Below are 15386 nucleotides of genomic sequence, written 5' to 3'. Positions count from 1 at the left end.
CTCTTCACTCCTGTAACTGGGCAAGCAAGCATCAAAAATGGAAAACACACAGTGACAATCACCTCCCAACTTGTTCGTTCAGATGGAGGTCATCTCTCATGGTCTTATAGAAGGGAACTGCAGGTGTGGCAGGCTCTAGTTGCTGCTTTGATCTCATGCAGCTGCCATGGGATGAGTTCTTCAATCACTTCTAAATCCCTTTTTCATTCAGCTTCCATCCTTACCATTCAAATGAATCTGCAGTGATCTTTTCTCAGAACACATCCTTCTCAGTTTCTCTGAAGAATCTGATACCCCCTTTCCTCTCAGAAATCTTTTCTCAGTTTTTGTGCTACTGATTTCTCCTGGTTCCTCTACCTACATGAACATTCCTTCTCATTCTCCTTTGCAATCATCTGCCCTCTAGGAGTGGGTGTTCTACAAAGCCAAGTCCTTAGCTGTGTTTTCTTCTCTCTCCATACTTTTTCTCTTAATGATCTCATCAACTCCTATTAGCTCAATTGTCACCTCTATACAGTTGAGCCCCAGAGCTGTATATTTTGCTCTAATTTTGTTCCTGAATTTCAATCTCACATTGCCAACTGTGAGGCATTTCAGTTTGTATGTCCTGTATGCGTCTCAAGCTAAACATGTCCACAATGTGAAAGATTAGCCTCCTACTTAAACTTGTCCCCTCTTCTAAACTTCCCTATTTCTTTTGCCAGCACCATGTTCTTGCAGTAACTGAAGTTTGCCACCTGAGTCATCCTTGACTTCTGCTTCTCCCTCACCACTCACATGGGATCAACTCTTATTGATTTTACCTCCAGGACACCTCTTTCATCTGTCCCCTTCTCTCCACTTGCATGGCTACTGCCCTATTTCAGGACTTGATTACTTGTTGCCTGGATTCAACCACACTAGATTCCCAGTTGAATTCCAGTTTCTCTCTTTCTCCACATAGATGAAAAAAAAACTTTCCCGAAGCACAAGCCTGACCCTGCCACTTCTCTGTTCAAAAACCTTCAGTGACTCCCTCCATTTCCTCTAAGATAAAAAGAGGAGCCTTCTATTTGGCATTTATGGCCCTCTCAATCTTGCTCCACAGTCAATCATTCTTATCATGATGGTGTGGCATAAATCCTTTGTTCTACGTTCCAGCTAGATCAGCCTACTTGCTATTCTGAAAACAGCATTTCATCTTTCCCTTCTGTGCTTTTGCAAAGGTTGCCCCTATTCTTGGAACATACTCCCTCCTGTCTTCTATCTTGTAGAATCCACAGCTTGCTTGGGGTCTCAGCTCATGTCTGTCTCCTATGGGAGACCTACTCTGATTCTTCCAATGGCTACTGCTCTCTCCTTCCTCAAATTATTGTGTAAACCCTTGTTTACATGTGTTCTTGTGCAAATACATGTTTAAATGTGTAGTGGCTACTTTCCCATTCTGTTACAGGTTGTTTCCTAGGATAACTACCCTCAGGTTTAAGGCATTCTCTCTGACTGCACTACTAAAACTAGAGCTCAAGAGACCCAGATGTTGCATTTACCTTTTACAGTGAGCCAGTTGATACAATGGTATCAAAGCAAAGGCATTTACTGAAATATTGTGGCATGAAAATAATAATAAACACTTCCTATGAACTTGAGGTATACTCTCCCACATCTACCCACAGCATCAGTGGGAAGAATGGACCCAGAAAGGGTGGGCACAGATTTAGGGTACACTAGCCAAGAGGCACAAACAAGGAACATATGTGTCCAAGGCACTTCACCTCTTAGATGCTCCAGGACCCCACTATCCTTTCTCTTCTCTTTTCTCTGATTGGCAGGCTCTGTTGGGCACTCAAGCCTTGCTTCTTTCTGAAGCTTCATCTTTTGGGTTATCTTTTTACAGGGCAAGTAGTTTTGCATCTCCCAGCTGCCTGCTAGACATCTCTACCTGAATGTCCCATTAGTACCTCTAACTCAACAAATCTAAATTGTACTCATCATCTGTTCAGTTAAATTTCCCTTTTCCCCTATTTCTTTCAATGGTACTATCACCTTTGCAGTCCCTCACACTTCAGGATCATCTTTAAATCTTTCTTCTCCCTTCTATCTCACACATCCATTTGCCAAAATCCTTCAGCTTTATTACATGTCCTCCTTGCATTTTGTGCTCCCGTCAGAGTAGACTCTCCTGATTCTGACCTCCTGGCTCACAGCTCTTGTCTCTTCTCATGGCCTATTCCTCACACCTGGAATGTACCCCCTCATCATTCCCAACTGCTGAAATCCTCTTTATTCAAGAACTAGAATAGGTGCCATCTCCTCCAAGAAGCCTTCCCTAATTGTTCCTGACATTTCTAATTGTGTGCTACTGACATCTCTCTCCTTTGTTGTTTTTGCATTGTCATATATATAATATACTTATTTTCAGTCATGTCACATTCACACAGTAAATTTCAGAAGCTCCTGGAAGAAACGTTACTGTTTTTCATCTTTCTGTTGTTAGTACTGAGCTCAAAGGCTAGAATGCTGTACACATTTCATAAGTGTTTTAACTAAATGAAATTAATAGATTGATCCAAGAATGGGAAAATATAGCGACAAGTTGAAAAGACCTGAGGGATTTGAATGAGTACAAGCTCAGTATGAATTAGTAGTTGCTAACGAGGCTAATGAAAACTTTCTTAAGTTACATTAATAGAAGTATTAGATTCTAACCCTAACCCTAAATGCAATCACTGTTTAGACCACATCTGAATTATTATATTCCGTTTCACATGCCATACTTAAAGAATGGTACTGACAACCAGAGATTTTTTAAAGTTGTCATAAGAAGGATTATAGGAGCTTCATGTATTTAGCTTTGAGAAGAAACTAAAGGAGATATTACAGTTGTTTTGAAGGTCTATCATATAGAAGAGGAGTCAGGCTTGTTCTGTATTGCATCAGAGGACAGAAACATAATGACTTGGAGGTGAATTTTAATCATGTAAGAAATTTTAATAACTTCTGTGTTCTAGCAATGGATTAATTATAAACAATACTTGTTAAGCAATTTAAAGTTTGCAAATAATTTTGCATATATTATGTCCTTTGGGCCTCACAACTGTGTGAGGCATTATGGATATTATCATTTGGATATGTTTTATTCTTATGGTATTAACTATCTTGTAGCTGGGGAAATGGAGGCCTATAGAAGTCATGAGTTGCTTATTGTCACATAACTAAGTAAATGCCAGAGATCAGATAGGAGTCCAATACACTGTCCAATGTAGCATACCACCATCTTGGAAAGAACTTATAATTTGGTTTACTCAAGCAGAAACTGAAGTTATCATATGTTAGGGATGCAGTCGATGAGATCTCAACATTGGGTAGAGGATTGGAGAAGATGACCTCCAAGTTCCCTTTAAACTATTCCGTGAGCTACTCCCTACTGAATGATTTTTCTCTCTTCCTTTCTCCCACAAAATGCAGAAAACTTTTAAGGATGATAATCTGCAACAAAACTTTGCATTAACCCTGATTTTTTTCCTGTGAGTGCGAGTTACTGACCTCATTTGGAAGATCTGATATTATAGTTAAATGAACAGAATTGATTTCTGAACTCCACTACTGACTTGTCTGACCCTGGCCAAGCTACCTTACACATCCATATGCTCTGAGGTGCCTACTTGTTGAACCAGTTACCTAGATTAGAACACTATTCATTGGGTAGATAGCACTTTAGGGACAGATAGCATCACTGAACGTAGCCAGATTACAGACAAATAAACACCACAAGATCTTATCAAATTACCAACAATAACAGCCAAGCACAAGGGGCTCAAAAATACCAGTGAGTTTTAATGCATACTAAACTGAATCTTAGCAACTCAGGGAAGACTCTTCAGTATGAACCACCAGCTTTAACTCCACAGGGACTCTAGGGTTACTTGAACGTTTATTCGTTACTAGTAACACATCCACCAGTAACATCCAATGTGGGGGATATGTTATGACTATTCAAGATCCAGAGCAAGAACCTCAGGTGAAAGGTGTTGAAATATAGCCTGCCTTGGAATGGAAAAAACTCTATTTGGAATTATTCAGATATCCTTTGGTAATTGCCATGAATTGCCTTTTCCTGTGTCCCATTTCTTCTAAATAGAATAGGGAGAGCCAACTAGTTGCCAAGAACCTTTTCTTCCCTCACCCTTCATTCAACACCTCCTCTATCTCAAATGAGGTAGAATAACCCTGTGACATGAGATCTTGATATTATTGTACTTTAGATCTTGAATGAATTTTCTTGCCATGGGTTCACTTCAATTTCATTAGTCACAAAGCCATGGTTTTTTTAGTTTTGAAGCCTACCTAAAAAGGTTTTTTTTTCCCTTTTGGTCCAGAAGAGTCTTCACCTTAGTTTTCTATTTCCTAAAATAAATATCATTTTCTAAAAGAAGTATTATCATGAATATATATTTGAAAGACCAGCAACTCAAATGGTATAGATAATTCTTCCACTGATACAGATCATAGCCTCTTTGTGTACTATGAATTGATATAGCTGAAAAATAAATAGTATGGTGTAAAACCCTTTAGTGATGAGCTTAAGTAGGCTGGTGCTCAGGTAACCATTTCTGTGTTTAAATTTAGAGGCTTTCGGGCTCGGTAGAATGCATAAGAGTTTACATTTCACTTTCATAGCTTCATGAACCTTCACATTATAAAACACATCAGAGTAGAATTGTTATAAAGATCAAATGAGATAATGTATAGAGATGTGCAAAACTTAAAATGTTATGTAAATGTTAATCACTGCTGCTCATTTTATCAGCATTTTATTTTTAAATTTTATTTTTTATTTTAATTTTATTTTTTATTTTATTTTATTTTTAAAAAGAGGAAATTAAATTAAATTCATGGTTAAATTTGGTCAGCTGGTCCATCAGAACACCAGAAGTCTCCAGACTTGGCTCTGTGATTGTAACTGCTTTTGTGCATGTTTTACACATAGCTCTTTCAGAGGTGAATTAATTCTTTTAGCAGTTGAATTTGGAATCTGTAAAATAATTCATGAATTCTTCTTCAAAGGGTTATTTCAAGGTTCTAAAAAGAAAAGCCAAGAAGTTATATTTTCTCAGGAACTTGCAGCAAACAGATTGTTTTCAAATGATTTTTAAATTGTGTTTGACAGGGATCTGTTTTTTGCTATACTCTTGAGGATAAAGCAAAAATTGAAACAATCTTGGATGCATCTGGTGGCACCATACAGGCAATTGACTTTGTCACACTTGGAAACCAGTATTGCATGGTGAGAGTTTTCTCTGTTCTATTTAGAGATGTATTGGCATTGACATTTCTGAACTGTGAATACCTAGCTCTATACAATTTAAATATGTACCAATACTGGTAAAAGCATTAATTTAATTTCATTACATTTTTTGGTACAAAATTGTACCAAATTCACTTCACTTCCTCCTGCTACTCCAAGAAGAAAACCCAAGAAAAACAAAACCTGTTACAAACATATACAGTCAAGCAAAACAAATTGCTGCATTGGCCATGTAAAAGAAATGGAAAAAAGCCTATAATACTCAGACGGTACTCAAAGAGTCGATCAACCCTCCATCTGGAAGTGGGTAGCATGTTTCATCATGAGTTCTTTGGAATTGTCTTTGTTCATTGTGTTAATCAGAGTTCCCAAGCTTTTCAAAGTTGATTGTCTTCACGTGTTATTACTGCATAAATTGTTCTAGTTCTGCTTAGTTCACTTTGTAGCCATTCATACAGTGCTCAGATTTTTCTTGAAAGCATCCCTTTCTTCATCCTCTACCCAATCGACAGACAACCTTTTGTTTTTCAGTTCTTTAACACAATATAAAGAGATGCTATAAATATTTTTGTACATACGTGTTGGTCCTTTTTTCCTAGTTCTTTGGTCTCTTTGGGATATAGATGGAGTAGTGAAATCTGTAGGTTAAAGGGTGTGCTTAGTCTAACACCTTCTTTGGCATAATTTCAAAGTGTTTTCCAAGTGGCTAAACACATTCGCAGTTCTGTGAACAGTGCATTAACATACTTGTCTTCCTATAGTGCCTGCAATATTGTCCTTTTCCCTTTTTGTCATCTTTGCCAGTCTAATGGATGTGAGGTAGTGCCTCAGAGTTGTTTTAATTTGCACTTTATCTAATTGTTAGTGATTTAAAGCATTTTTCCTTGTTGCTGTGAATAGCTTTGATTTTCTTTCTTTCTCCTCAAAACTGGCTGTTCATCCCTTGACTATTTATTATTTAGGGGCAGCTAGGTAGTGCAGGGGATAGAGCACCAATGCAGGAGTCAGGAGGACCTGAGTTCAAATTTCACCTCAGACACTTGACACTCACTAGCTGTGTGACCTTGGACAAGTCACTTAACCCCAACAGCCTCATTCTGGGTCCTCTCCAGTCATCCTGATGAATACCTGGTCACTGGATTCAGATGACTCTGGAGGAAAAGTGAGGCTGGTGACCTGCACAGCCCTCCCTCCCTCAAAACAAAGTCAAGTACTAGTTACCATTTCTCTGATGACATGGTCTTCTTCAGCAATGAAGGACGAACACACACATTTACCAATTAAGGAATGACTTATATTCTTATAAATTTAAATAGTTTTAATGTATTTTAGAACTGAGGTCTTGGTAGTTCCAAGGATCATCAGATTGTATGATCATTAGAGAAATTGGCTGAAAAGATTTCCTGCCTCCCATTTCCTCTTCTAGTTTGAACTTCCTTTGCTCTTTTGCTTGTGCACAAACTTTTAAATTTTATGTAATCAAAATTTTCTACTTTACCTCCTGTGAACTTCTCTGTCTCTTGTTTGGTCTTTAGCTCTTCCACTCTCCATAGATGTGATAGATAATTTCTTCCATGTGTCTCTAATTTGCTCATGATGTTGCCCTTGATGTCTGAATAAGGTACCTATATGAAGCTTGTCTTAGAAAATGTTGTGACATGTTGGTTTACACCTAGCCTCTGCCAGACTATTTTCCAGGTTTCCCAGCAGTTTTTGTCAAGTACTGAGTTCTTGATTCAATAACTGGGATCTTTGGATTTATCAAACACTAAGTTACTGTGCTTGTTTCTTTCTGCATATTGAACTAATCTGTTCCACTGATCCCTATTTATTTCCCAGTATTAAATTGTTTTGATGATTACAGTTTTGTAGTATAGTTTAATATTTTCTTTTGACTTTCCACCCCCACCCCCAATTAATTCCCTTGATATCCTTGACATATTGTTCCTCCAGATGAATTTTGTTGTTATTTTTCCTAGCCCTATAAAGTAATCTTTTGGTAGTTTGATTGTTATAGAACAGGATAAATAAATTAATTTAGATATTATTGCCATTTTATTATATTGACTCAGTCTACTTATGAACAGCTAATATTTTGTCAATTATTTGTATCTATCTTTATTTGTGTTTTGTATTTAAAGATGTATTTCAGTTTGGTAACTGTTTATACAGTTCTTATGCGTGTCTTGGCAGGTAGATTTCCAAGTATTCTGTGCTGTCTATAGTTATTTTAAATGTAATTTCTCTATCTCTTCCTGCTGTATTGTTTTGATGATATATAGAAATGGTGATTTGTGTAATTTTATTTTATATCCTACAAGTTTGCTACAGTCATTAATTGTTTCAATAGCATATTATGAGACTCTCTTGAGCCCTCTAAATAAACCATCATATGTAAAAAGTGTTCATTTTGTTTCTTCTTTGTTATGCTTATTCCCTCAATATCTTTTTCTCTTATTGTCTTTACATTTCTAGTACTATACTGAGTAGCAATAGTGAGATCCTTGGGCATCCTTGCCATGTTCTTAATCATATTGGAAAGATTCTTGTTTATACCCATTACAGATAATTTTTCTCTTGGTTTACTCATCATATCAAGAAAAATTCTGTTTATTCTTAAGCTTTCGAGAGCTGCTGTCATTTTTGAAAAAAAGAATGGATGTTGTATCCAGTCAAAAGTTTTTAGACATCTGTTGATATAGGCATATGATTTTGTTGTTTTTGTTAAAATGTTTAATTGAATTCATAGTTTTCTAAATATTGAACCAGTCTGCTTTCCTGGTATAAATACAGCCTAGTCATAGTATATTATCTTTGTGACATGTTGCTGAGTCTTTTTCCTAATATTTATCAAAATATTTTTTATTAATATTCATGAGGGAAATTGGTCTATAGCTTTCTTTGTTGGTGTTGATACCTCTGTATTAATTATTTTAATACCTCTGTATTAGGTATTGAGATCATATTTGCGTAATAGAAGAATTTCATAGGACCCTTTCTTTTCCTGTTTTTTCAGTTTATGTAGTATTGGGGTTAACTTTTTCAAATGTTTTGGAGAATTTTCTTTATTTCCAATTTATTTATTTATTTTTATTTTTCAATATTCATTTCCACAAAATTTTGAGTTCCAAATTTTCTCCCCATCTCTCTCTTTCCCCCACTCCATAACACCTTACATTCTGATTACCCCTTCCTTCAATATGCCCTCCCTTCTATCACTCCTCTCCCTTCCTTATCCCCATCTTCTCTCTTTTCTTGTAGGACAAGATAGATTTCTATACCCCATTACTTGTATTTCTTATTTCTCAGTTTTATGCAAAAACAATTCTCAATATTTGTTCCTAAAACTTTGAATTCCAACTTCTCTCCCTTTCTCCCTCTTCACCCATCCCCACTGAGAAGGCAAACAATTCAATATAGGCTATATATGTGTAGCTTTGCAAAAGACTTCTATAATAGGCATGTTGTATAAGACTGACTATATTTCCCTCCATCCTATCCTGCCCCCCATTTATTCTATTCTCTCTTTTGACCTTGTGCCTCCCCAAAAGTGTTTATTTCTAATTACTCCCTCCTCCAATTTGCCCTCCCTTCTCTCATACCCCCACGCCACTTGTCCTCTTCTCCCCTAGTTTCTTGTAGTGTAAGATAGATTTTCATACCAAATTGAGTCAGCATGTTATTCCCTCTTTAAGTCATACGTGAAAAGCTTCACTTTTCCCCTCTCACCTCCTCCCTTTTCTCTTCTATTGAAAAAGCTTTTTCTTGCCTCTTTTATGAGATAATTTGCCCCATTCCATTTCTCCCTTTCTCCTCCCAATATATTCCTCTCTCACCATTTACTTTTATTTTTAGATATCATCCCTTCCTATTCAACTCACCCTGCACTCTCTGTCTATCTGTCTATCTGTCTATCTATCTATCTATCTATCTATCTATCTATCTATCTATCTATCTATTTATCTATCTATAATATGTATGTGTGTGTATAATCCCTCCAACTACCCAAATACTGAGAAAAGTCTCAAGAGTTACAAATATTATCTTTCCATGTAGGAAAGTAAACAGTTCAACTTTAGAAAGTCCCTTATGATTTTTCTTTCCTGTTTGCCTTTTCATGCTTCTCTTGATCCTTGCATTTGAAAGTCAGATTTTCTATTCAGTTCTGATCTTTTCATCAAGAATGCTTGAAAGTCCTGTATTTCACTGAATGACATTTTTTCCCCTGAAGTATTACACTCAGTTTTGATTCTTGGTTTTAATCCTAGTTCCTTTACTTCTAGAATATCATATTCCAAGCCCTTCAATCCCTTAATGTAGAAGCTTCTAGATCTTGTGATAATCCTGATTGTACTTCCACAATACTCAAATTGTTTCTTTCTAGTTGTTTGCAGTATTTCCTCCTTGACCTGGAAACTCTGGAATTTGGCTACGATATTGCTAGGAGTTTATCTTTCTGGATCTCTTTTAGGAGGTGATTGGTGGACTTTTTCAATATTTATTTTGCCCTCTGGTTCTAGAATATCAGAGCAGTTTTCCTTGATAATTTCATGAAAGATGATGTCTAGGTTCTTCTTTTGATCATGGCTTTCAGGTAGTTCAATAATTTTTAAATTGTCTCTCCTGGATCTATTTTCCAGCTCAGTTGTTTTTCCAGTGAGATATTTCACATTATCTTCCATTTTTTCATTCTTTTGGTTTTGTTTTGTGATTTCTTGGTTTCTCATAAAATCATTAGCTTCCATCTGCTCCATTCTAATTTTTAAAGAACTATTTTCTTCAGTGAGCTTTAGAACCTCCTTTTCCATTTGGTTAATTCTGCTTTTTAAACCATTCTTCTCCTCACTGGCTTTTTCGACCTCTTTTGCCAATTGGGTTAGCTTATTTTCAAAGGTGTTATTTTCTCCAGCATTTTTTGGGTCTCCTTTAGCATGCTGTTGATTTGCTTTTGATTATTTTCTTGCTTTGTTCTCGTTTCTCTTCCCAATTTTTCCTCCATTTCTCTTACTTGATTTCCAAAATCCTTTTTGAGCTCTTCCATGGCCTGAGACCATTGCATATTTATTTCTGAGGTTTTGGATGCAGAAGCTTTGACTTCCTCTGATCTTAAGCATATTTTTTCCTCATCCAAAAGGATAGAAGGAAATACCTGTTCACTGAGAAAGTAACCTATAGTCTTATTTTTTTCCCTTTTTTGTACTTTTTCCCAGCCAGTTACTTGACTTTTGAGTCCTTTGTCAAGAGGAGGGTATACTCTGGGGACCTGTAAGTTCTCAGTTACTCCAAGGTGGCACAATCAAGGGAGAAGAGTTTACTCCTCTCCTGGCCTGTGTACTGGTCTGGGAGCAACAAGAAACTTTTCTGCCCAGAATCTAGGAGTAGAATTCCCTCTCCACAACTACCTTGTCTCTCAGGCCTGAGTTTACTTACCCCAGGAGCTTTAGGCAGGGGCAGGGCTTCCACTCAGGGTTGAGATTCAGATCAGTGGCTCAATTCTCCCAGGGGATCCAGGAGGAGGACTCCAAAAATGGATACTGCTGCTTCAGTGGCAGCAGCCCTGGGTCCAGACCATGCTCCCTTCTGGGTGAAGGAGTTTTGTCACTGACCTTTGAAGCTGTCTGTGGTGTCTGTGGGCTAAGCAATCTGGGAATTGCTATTGCTGTGGCTCCCTGAAGCCTGTTCTGAGTCCTGTCTCTGCTGCACTGCGTGGCCCACACTGGGCTGTGCTCTACTCCATGCCTGGTGTGATAGACCTTTCCTATCAGCCCTCTAGGCTGTCTTGGGCTGGAAATCTCTTTCACTCTGTCATTCTGTGACTTCTGCTGCTCTAGGATTTGTTTAGAGTAATTTTTTACAGGTATTTTATGGGTTATGTGGGGGAGCTTCTACAGGTCCATCTTTCTACTCTGCCATCTTGGCCCTGCCCCCAAGAATTTTCTTATAAACCCACATGGTCCCAGGATTTTTTCTTTGCACATTCATTTATGACTTGTTTATTTTTTTCTAATAGAGGGTAATTTTAAAACTCCATTTCCTGTTCTATTGATCTAGGCAATTTACACTTTTTGCAAATGTTCATCCATTTCATGATGTCTCATTGTTTTCATTTTCTTTTATCATTTAATCATAAAATTATCATTTTTTTGATTTATACTTTGACCCCTTCAACCTTTAGGGTTTAGTTATTTAGGTTCCATTTTTAAATCTTTACTTTAATGGCAATTTTAAAAGTTTGATCTCATTGCAATGATAAATGTGCTTAATGTGCACAAGTGTAAGCAGAAGGAAAGTAGTAAGAGCCTGAAGATTTTGGTGGTCAAGCTAACTTCAAATAGTTTCATAACCTATAGCAATGATACTCCAAAGGGAGCAATATCATTACAATGTAAAGACTGTAATGTTATTTCAGCCCCCTGAAAAGGAAAAAAAAATCTTACTGGTTTTTTCCTCATAGAACACCCCTATACTATCTTCCCAAATAGTCATTTAAATGCATTATTTGTGAGAGTTAAACATTCAGCAAACAAGTCAATTTTATTGATCCCTGAGACACATATCAGATTTTTAAAAATAGAAAGCAAAATTATTAAAGCATATCACATGAAAAAGTGAAAAAACATGCTCTGACATTTGTTTCATTCTATTCAAACATGTAGGCTCTGGATGGATTTTGTTGTTGTTAAGTCATTTTTCAGTTGTGTTTGACTGTCTGTGACTCTATTTGGGGTTTTCTTGGCAGAGATACTATAGTGGTTTGTCATTTTTTTTCTCCAGCTTAATTTCATGGATTGGAAACTGAGCCAAACAGGTGTAAGTGACTTGCACAGGGTTACACAGCTAGTAAGTGTCTGAGACCAGATTTGAACTCACAAAATGAGTCTTCCTAACTCTTGGCCTAGGATTTTATTCACTCTACCACCTAGTTACCCCAGATGTATTTTAGGCAATGGATTATTCCCTTCATTGGCTCTGATATTAAAGTGGTGGTCAACTCAACAAACTTACTTTGTTATTCCAATGCTCTACCTACAAGTTCATAAAGAAATTGTGATATAGGTGGTATGAAGCCAAGATTGGAGATTAGAGGAGACAATCCAGCTGAACTCTCTTAACATTCCCCTCCAAACAACTTTAAAATAATGCATCAAATTTTGGAGTAGCAGAACCAACAAGAGTTGAAGATGAGACATGTTTTTCTGGCCTAAGGAAACTTAAGAGGTCTGAAGGAGAAGTCTGTGACACAAGGGTAAAAGCCTAGTATGTACACAAGTGCAGCAAACAAGAGGCAGCAACCATGGCTATAGCACCAGTAGAAGCTTTGACAACTCTCACCCCAGAGAAGGTCAGGGTGTAGGACAACTGGACAGAAAGAGATTACAGAGGACCCATTGCTGGCACTGGGTTCAGCTAGTGCTGACTGACAACTCTACTTCTTATATGCAGTTCTGGATCACAGTCCCAGGGTGAAAAGGAGCACAAGGGAGAAAGGGCCTTGGTCACAGTTCCAGGGCCAAGAAATGGCAGGGGAACAGGATACCTACTCATAGTTCCAGGGTCAAAAGCAGTGCTAGTGCTTATAGCTGCGGGGAATCAAGGGGCCCTTACTGGGTAAAGAAAAAAATCAGGACAGCATTCACCACACTATCACACTGCCTTGGAAACACCAAAAACTTGCAGACTCTTAGAACTAGCTCTGAAAACAATAGTATAAAAAGCCTGAAGCTTGGGACAGTGCCATCTCACTCCCCAGGTGAGCAGTGTCCAATTTTAACTAGTGTTTAAAGTCAAGAAATAGGCTGATAAAAATCAACAAACAACAGCAACAACAAAAACTTCACCATAAAAAGCTACTGTGGTAGCAGGAAAATAAGAGGACATATACTCAGAAGACAACATGGAAACAGTTACAATCAAAGCCTCAAAGAAAAATGATAATTGAACTGGAACTCAACATAAATTCCTGGAAAAGTTCAAGAAAGAAATGAGTAGTAGAGGAAAACTGGGGAAAGAAATGAGAGTGATACAACAAAATTATGAAAAGTGAATTAGCAACTTGGTAAAAGAGGCACCAAAAATTGAAAAAAGTAACCATAAAAAATTGAATTGGCCCAAAAGAGGCAAAAAAATTCACCCAAGAAAAAACTCCTTAAAAGCAGAATAGACCAAATAGAAAAAGAAATACAAAAGTTCCCTAAGAAAACAATTCTTTAATAATTAGTATTAGGCAACTGAAAGTTAATTATTCCATGAGACATCAAGAAACATTTTTTAAAAAGTCGAAAGGATGAAAAAAAATGAGGAAAATGTGAAACACCTCATTGAAAAAACAACTGACATGGAGAACAGATTGAGGAGAGATAATTTAAGAATTATTGGACTAGCAGAAAGTCTTGATAAAAAAAAAGTTGAGATACTATATTTCAAGATATTGAGAAGGAAAACTACCTGAACAAGCAGGTAAAACAGAAATGGAAAGAATCCACCAATCACCTACTGAAAGAGATCTCAAAATGAAAATGCCTATGAATATTATAGTCAAATTTCAGAGCTCCCAGGTCAAGGAGAAAATATTACAAGCATCTAGAAAAAAAATAATTCCAATATCATGGAACCACAGTCAGTACAACACAAGATTTAGCAGCTTCCATGTTAACGGAGTGGTGGAAGGCTTGGAATATGATATTTTGGAAGGCAAAGGAGCTAGGATAAAGGCCAAGAATGAGTTACCCAGAAAAACTGAGTATAATCCTTCAGGGCAGAAAATGGATATTTAATGAAATAGAGAACTTTCAAGCATTCCTGATGATAAGAACAGAGCTGAATAGAAAATCTGACATTTAAGCAGATACTCAAGAGAAGCATAAAAATATGAACATGAAAGAAAAATAATAAAGGACTCAAAAATGCTTAACCGCTTACATTCCTGTATGGGAAGATGAGTCATGTAACTCCTAAGAACTTTATCACTATTAGAGCAGCTAAAAGGAGTTTATATAGACAGAGGGTATGGATGTAAATCAATTTTGTTGGAATGATTTCTAAAAAAAAATGAAAAGGTGAGAAAGAGGGATGCAACTGTAAGAAGAGGGAAGGTAGAAGTAGGAAGGGGAATTTTTTCTCACATAAAAGAGGTATATAAGGAAGAGCTTTTACAATGCAAGGGAAAATGTGAGGTGAGGTGGAGAGCAATGCTTGACTCTCACTCTCATCAGAAATTGTTGAAAAAGGGAAGAAAAAATATATATACTCAGTTATGTATAGAAATTTATTTTACTCAAAAAGGAAACTAAGAGGAGAAGGGGATAAGAGAAAGGGAGAAAGAATAAAAAAAGGTAGGGCAAATTAAGGGAGACAGTGGTTAGAAGTAAAATAGACCTTTGAGCCAGCATCAAGATAGAGGGGAAGAAATAAAAGAAGTGGAATGGAGGGAAGTACACAGTGATCATAATTGTGAATCAGAATGAAATGAACTTACCCATAAAAACAGAAGTAGATAGCAGAGTGGATCAGATATCAGAATCCACCAGTATGTTGTGTATAAGAGACACAGTTGAAACAAAAAGACACAGTTAAAATAAAGGGCTGGAGAAGAATCTAATATGCTTCAGCTGAAGTAAAAAAAAGGAAGTGGTAGAAATCATGATCTCAGACAAAGCAAAAGCAAAAATAGACCTAATTAAAAGAGATAATCAGTGAAACTACATTTTGCTTAAAAGGTACCAAAGACAGTGAAATCATATCAAAAATTTTATAGCAAGTTTCTCTGATAAGGTCCTCATTTCTCAAATAAGTAGAAAACTGAGCCAAATCTTTAAAAATAAGGACCACTCCCCAACTGACAAAGGATATAACAGGCATTTTTCATAAGAAGAAATCAAAGTTATTTATGATTTGTATGCTCTATATAACTATTGATTAGAGAAATGCAAATTAAAACAACTCTGAGGTACCAACTCACACCTATCAGAAATGACAGATGCTGGAAGGGATGGGGCAAATAGGTACATTAATAAACTGCTGGAATACAGTAGTTAACTGGTCTACCCATTCTGAGGAACAATTTGGAATGAGGTCCAAAGAACTCTGAAACTATACTCTTTGA

General features: G+C 36.8%; 1 protein-coding gene and 1 long non-coding RNA gene across 7 annotated transcripts in view; one reads left to right on the top strand and one right to left on the bottom strand.

The window, feature by feature from the left end:
• The window catches only part of LOC140512388 (uncharacterized), a 209785-nt gene that overhangs the window by 54703 nt on the left and 139696 nt on the right, over nt 1-15386 (bottom strand). The window lies entirely within an intron of this gene.
• LOC140512357 (cilia- and flagella-associated protein 43-like) overlaps nt 1-15386 on the top strand; it is a 193199-nt gene that overhangs the window by 53282 nt on the left and 124531 nt on the right. For all 4 annotated transcript variants that reach the window (XM_072621506.1, XM_072621508.1, XM_072621516.1 and 1 more), the window contains one exon: nt 5147-5263. In XM_072621506.1, the coding sequence (XP_072477607.1) occupies nt 5147-5263 (117 nt within the window). The remainder of the gene's footprint in view (nt 1-5146; nt 5264-15386) is intronic.

This window comes from Notamacropus eugenii, chromosome 1, assembly GCF_028372415.1.
Source record: "Notamacropus eugenii isolate mMacEug1 chromosome 1, mMacEug1.pri_v2, whole genome shotgun sequence".
NCBI lineage: Eukaryota > Metazoa > Chordata > Mammalia > Diprotodontia > Macropodidae > Notamacropus > Notamacropus eugenii.
Note: the sequence above shows the minus strand (reverse complement) of the source record. Positions and strands in the feature narration are given on the sequence as shown.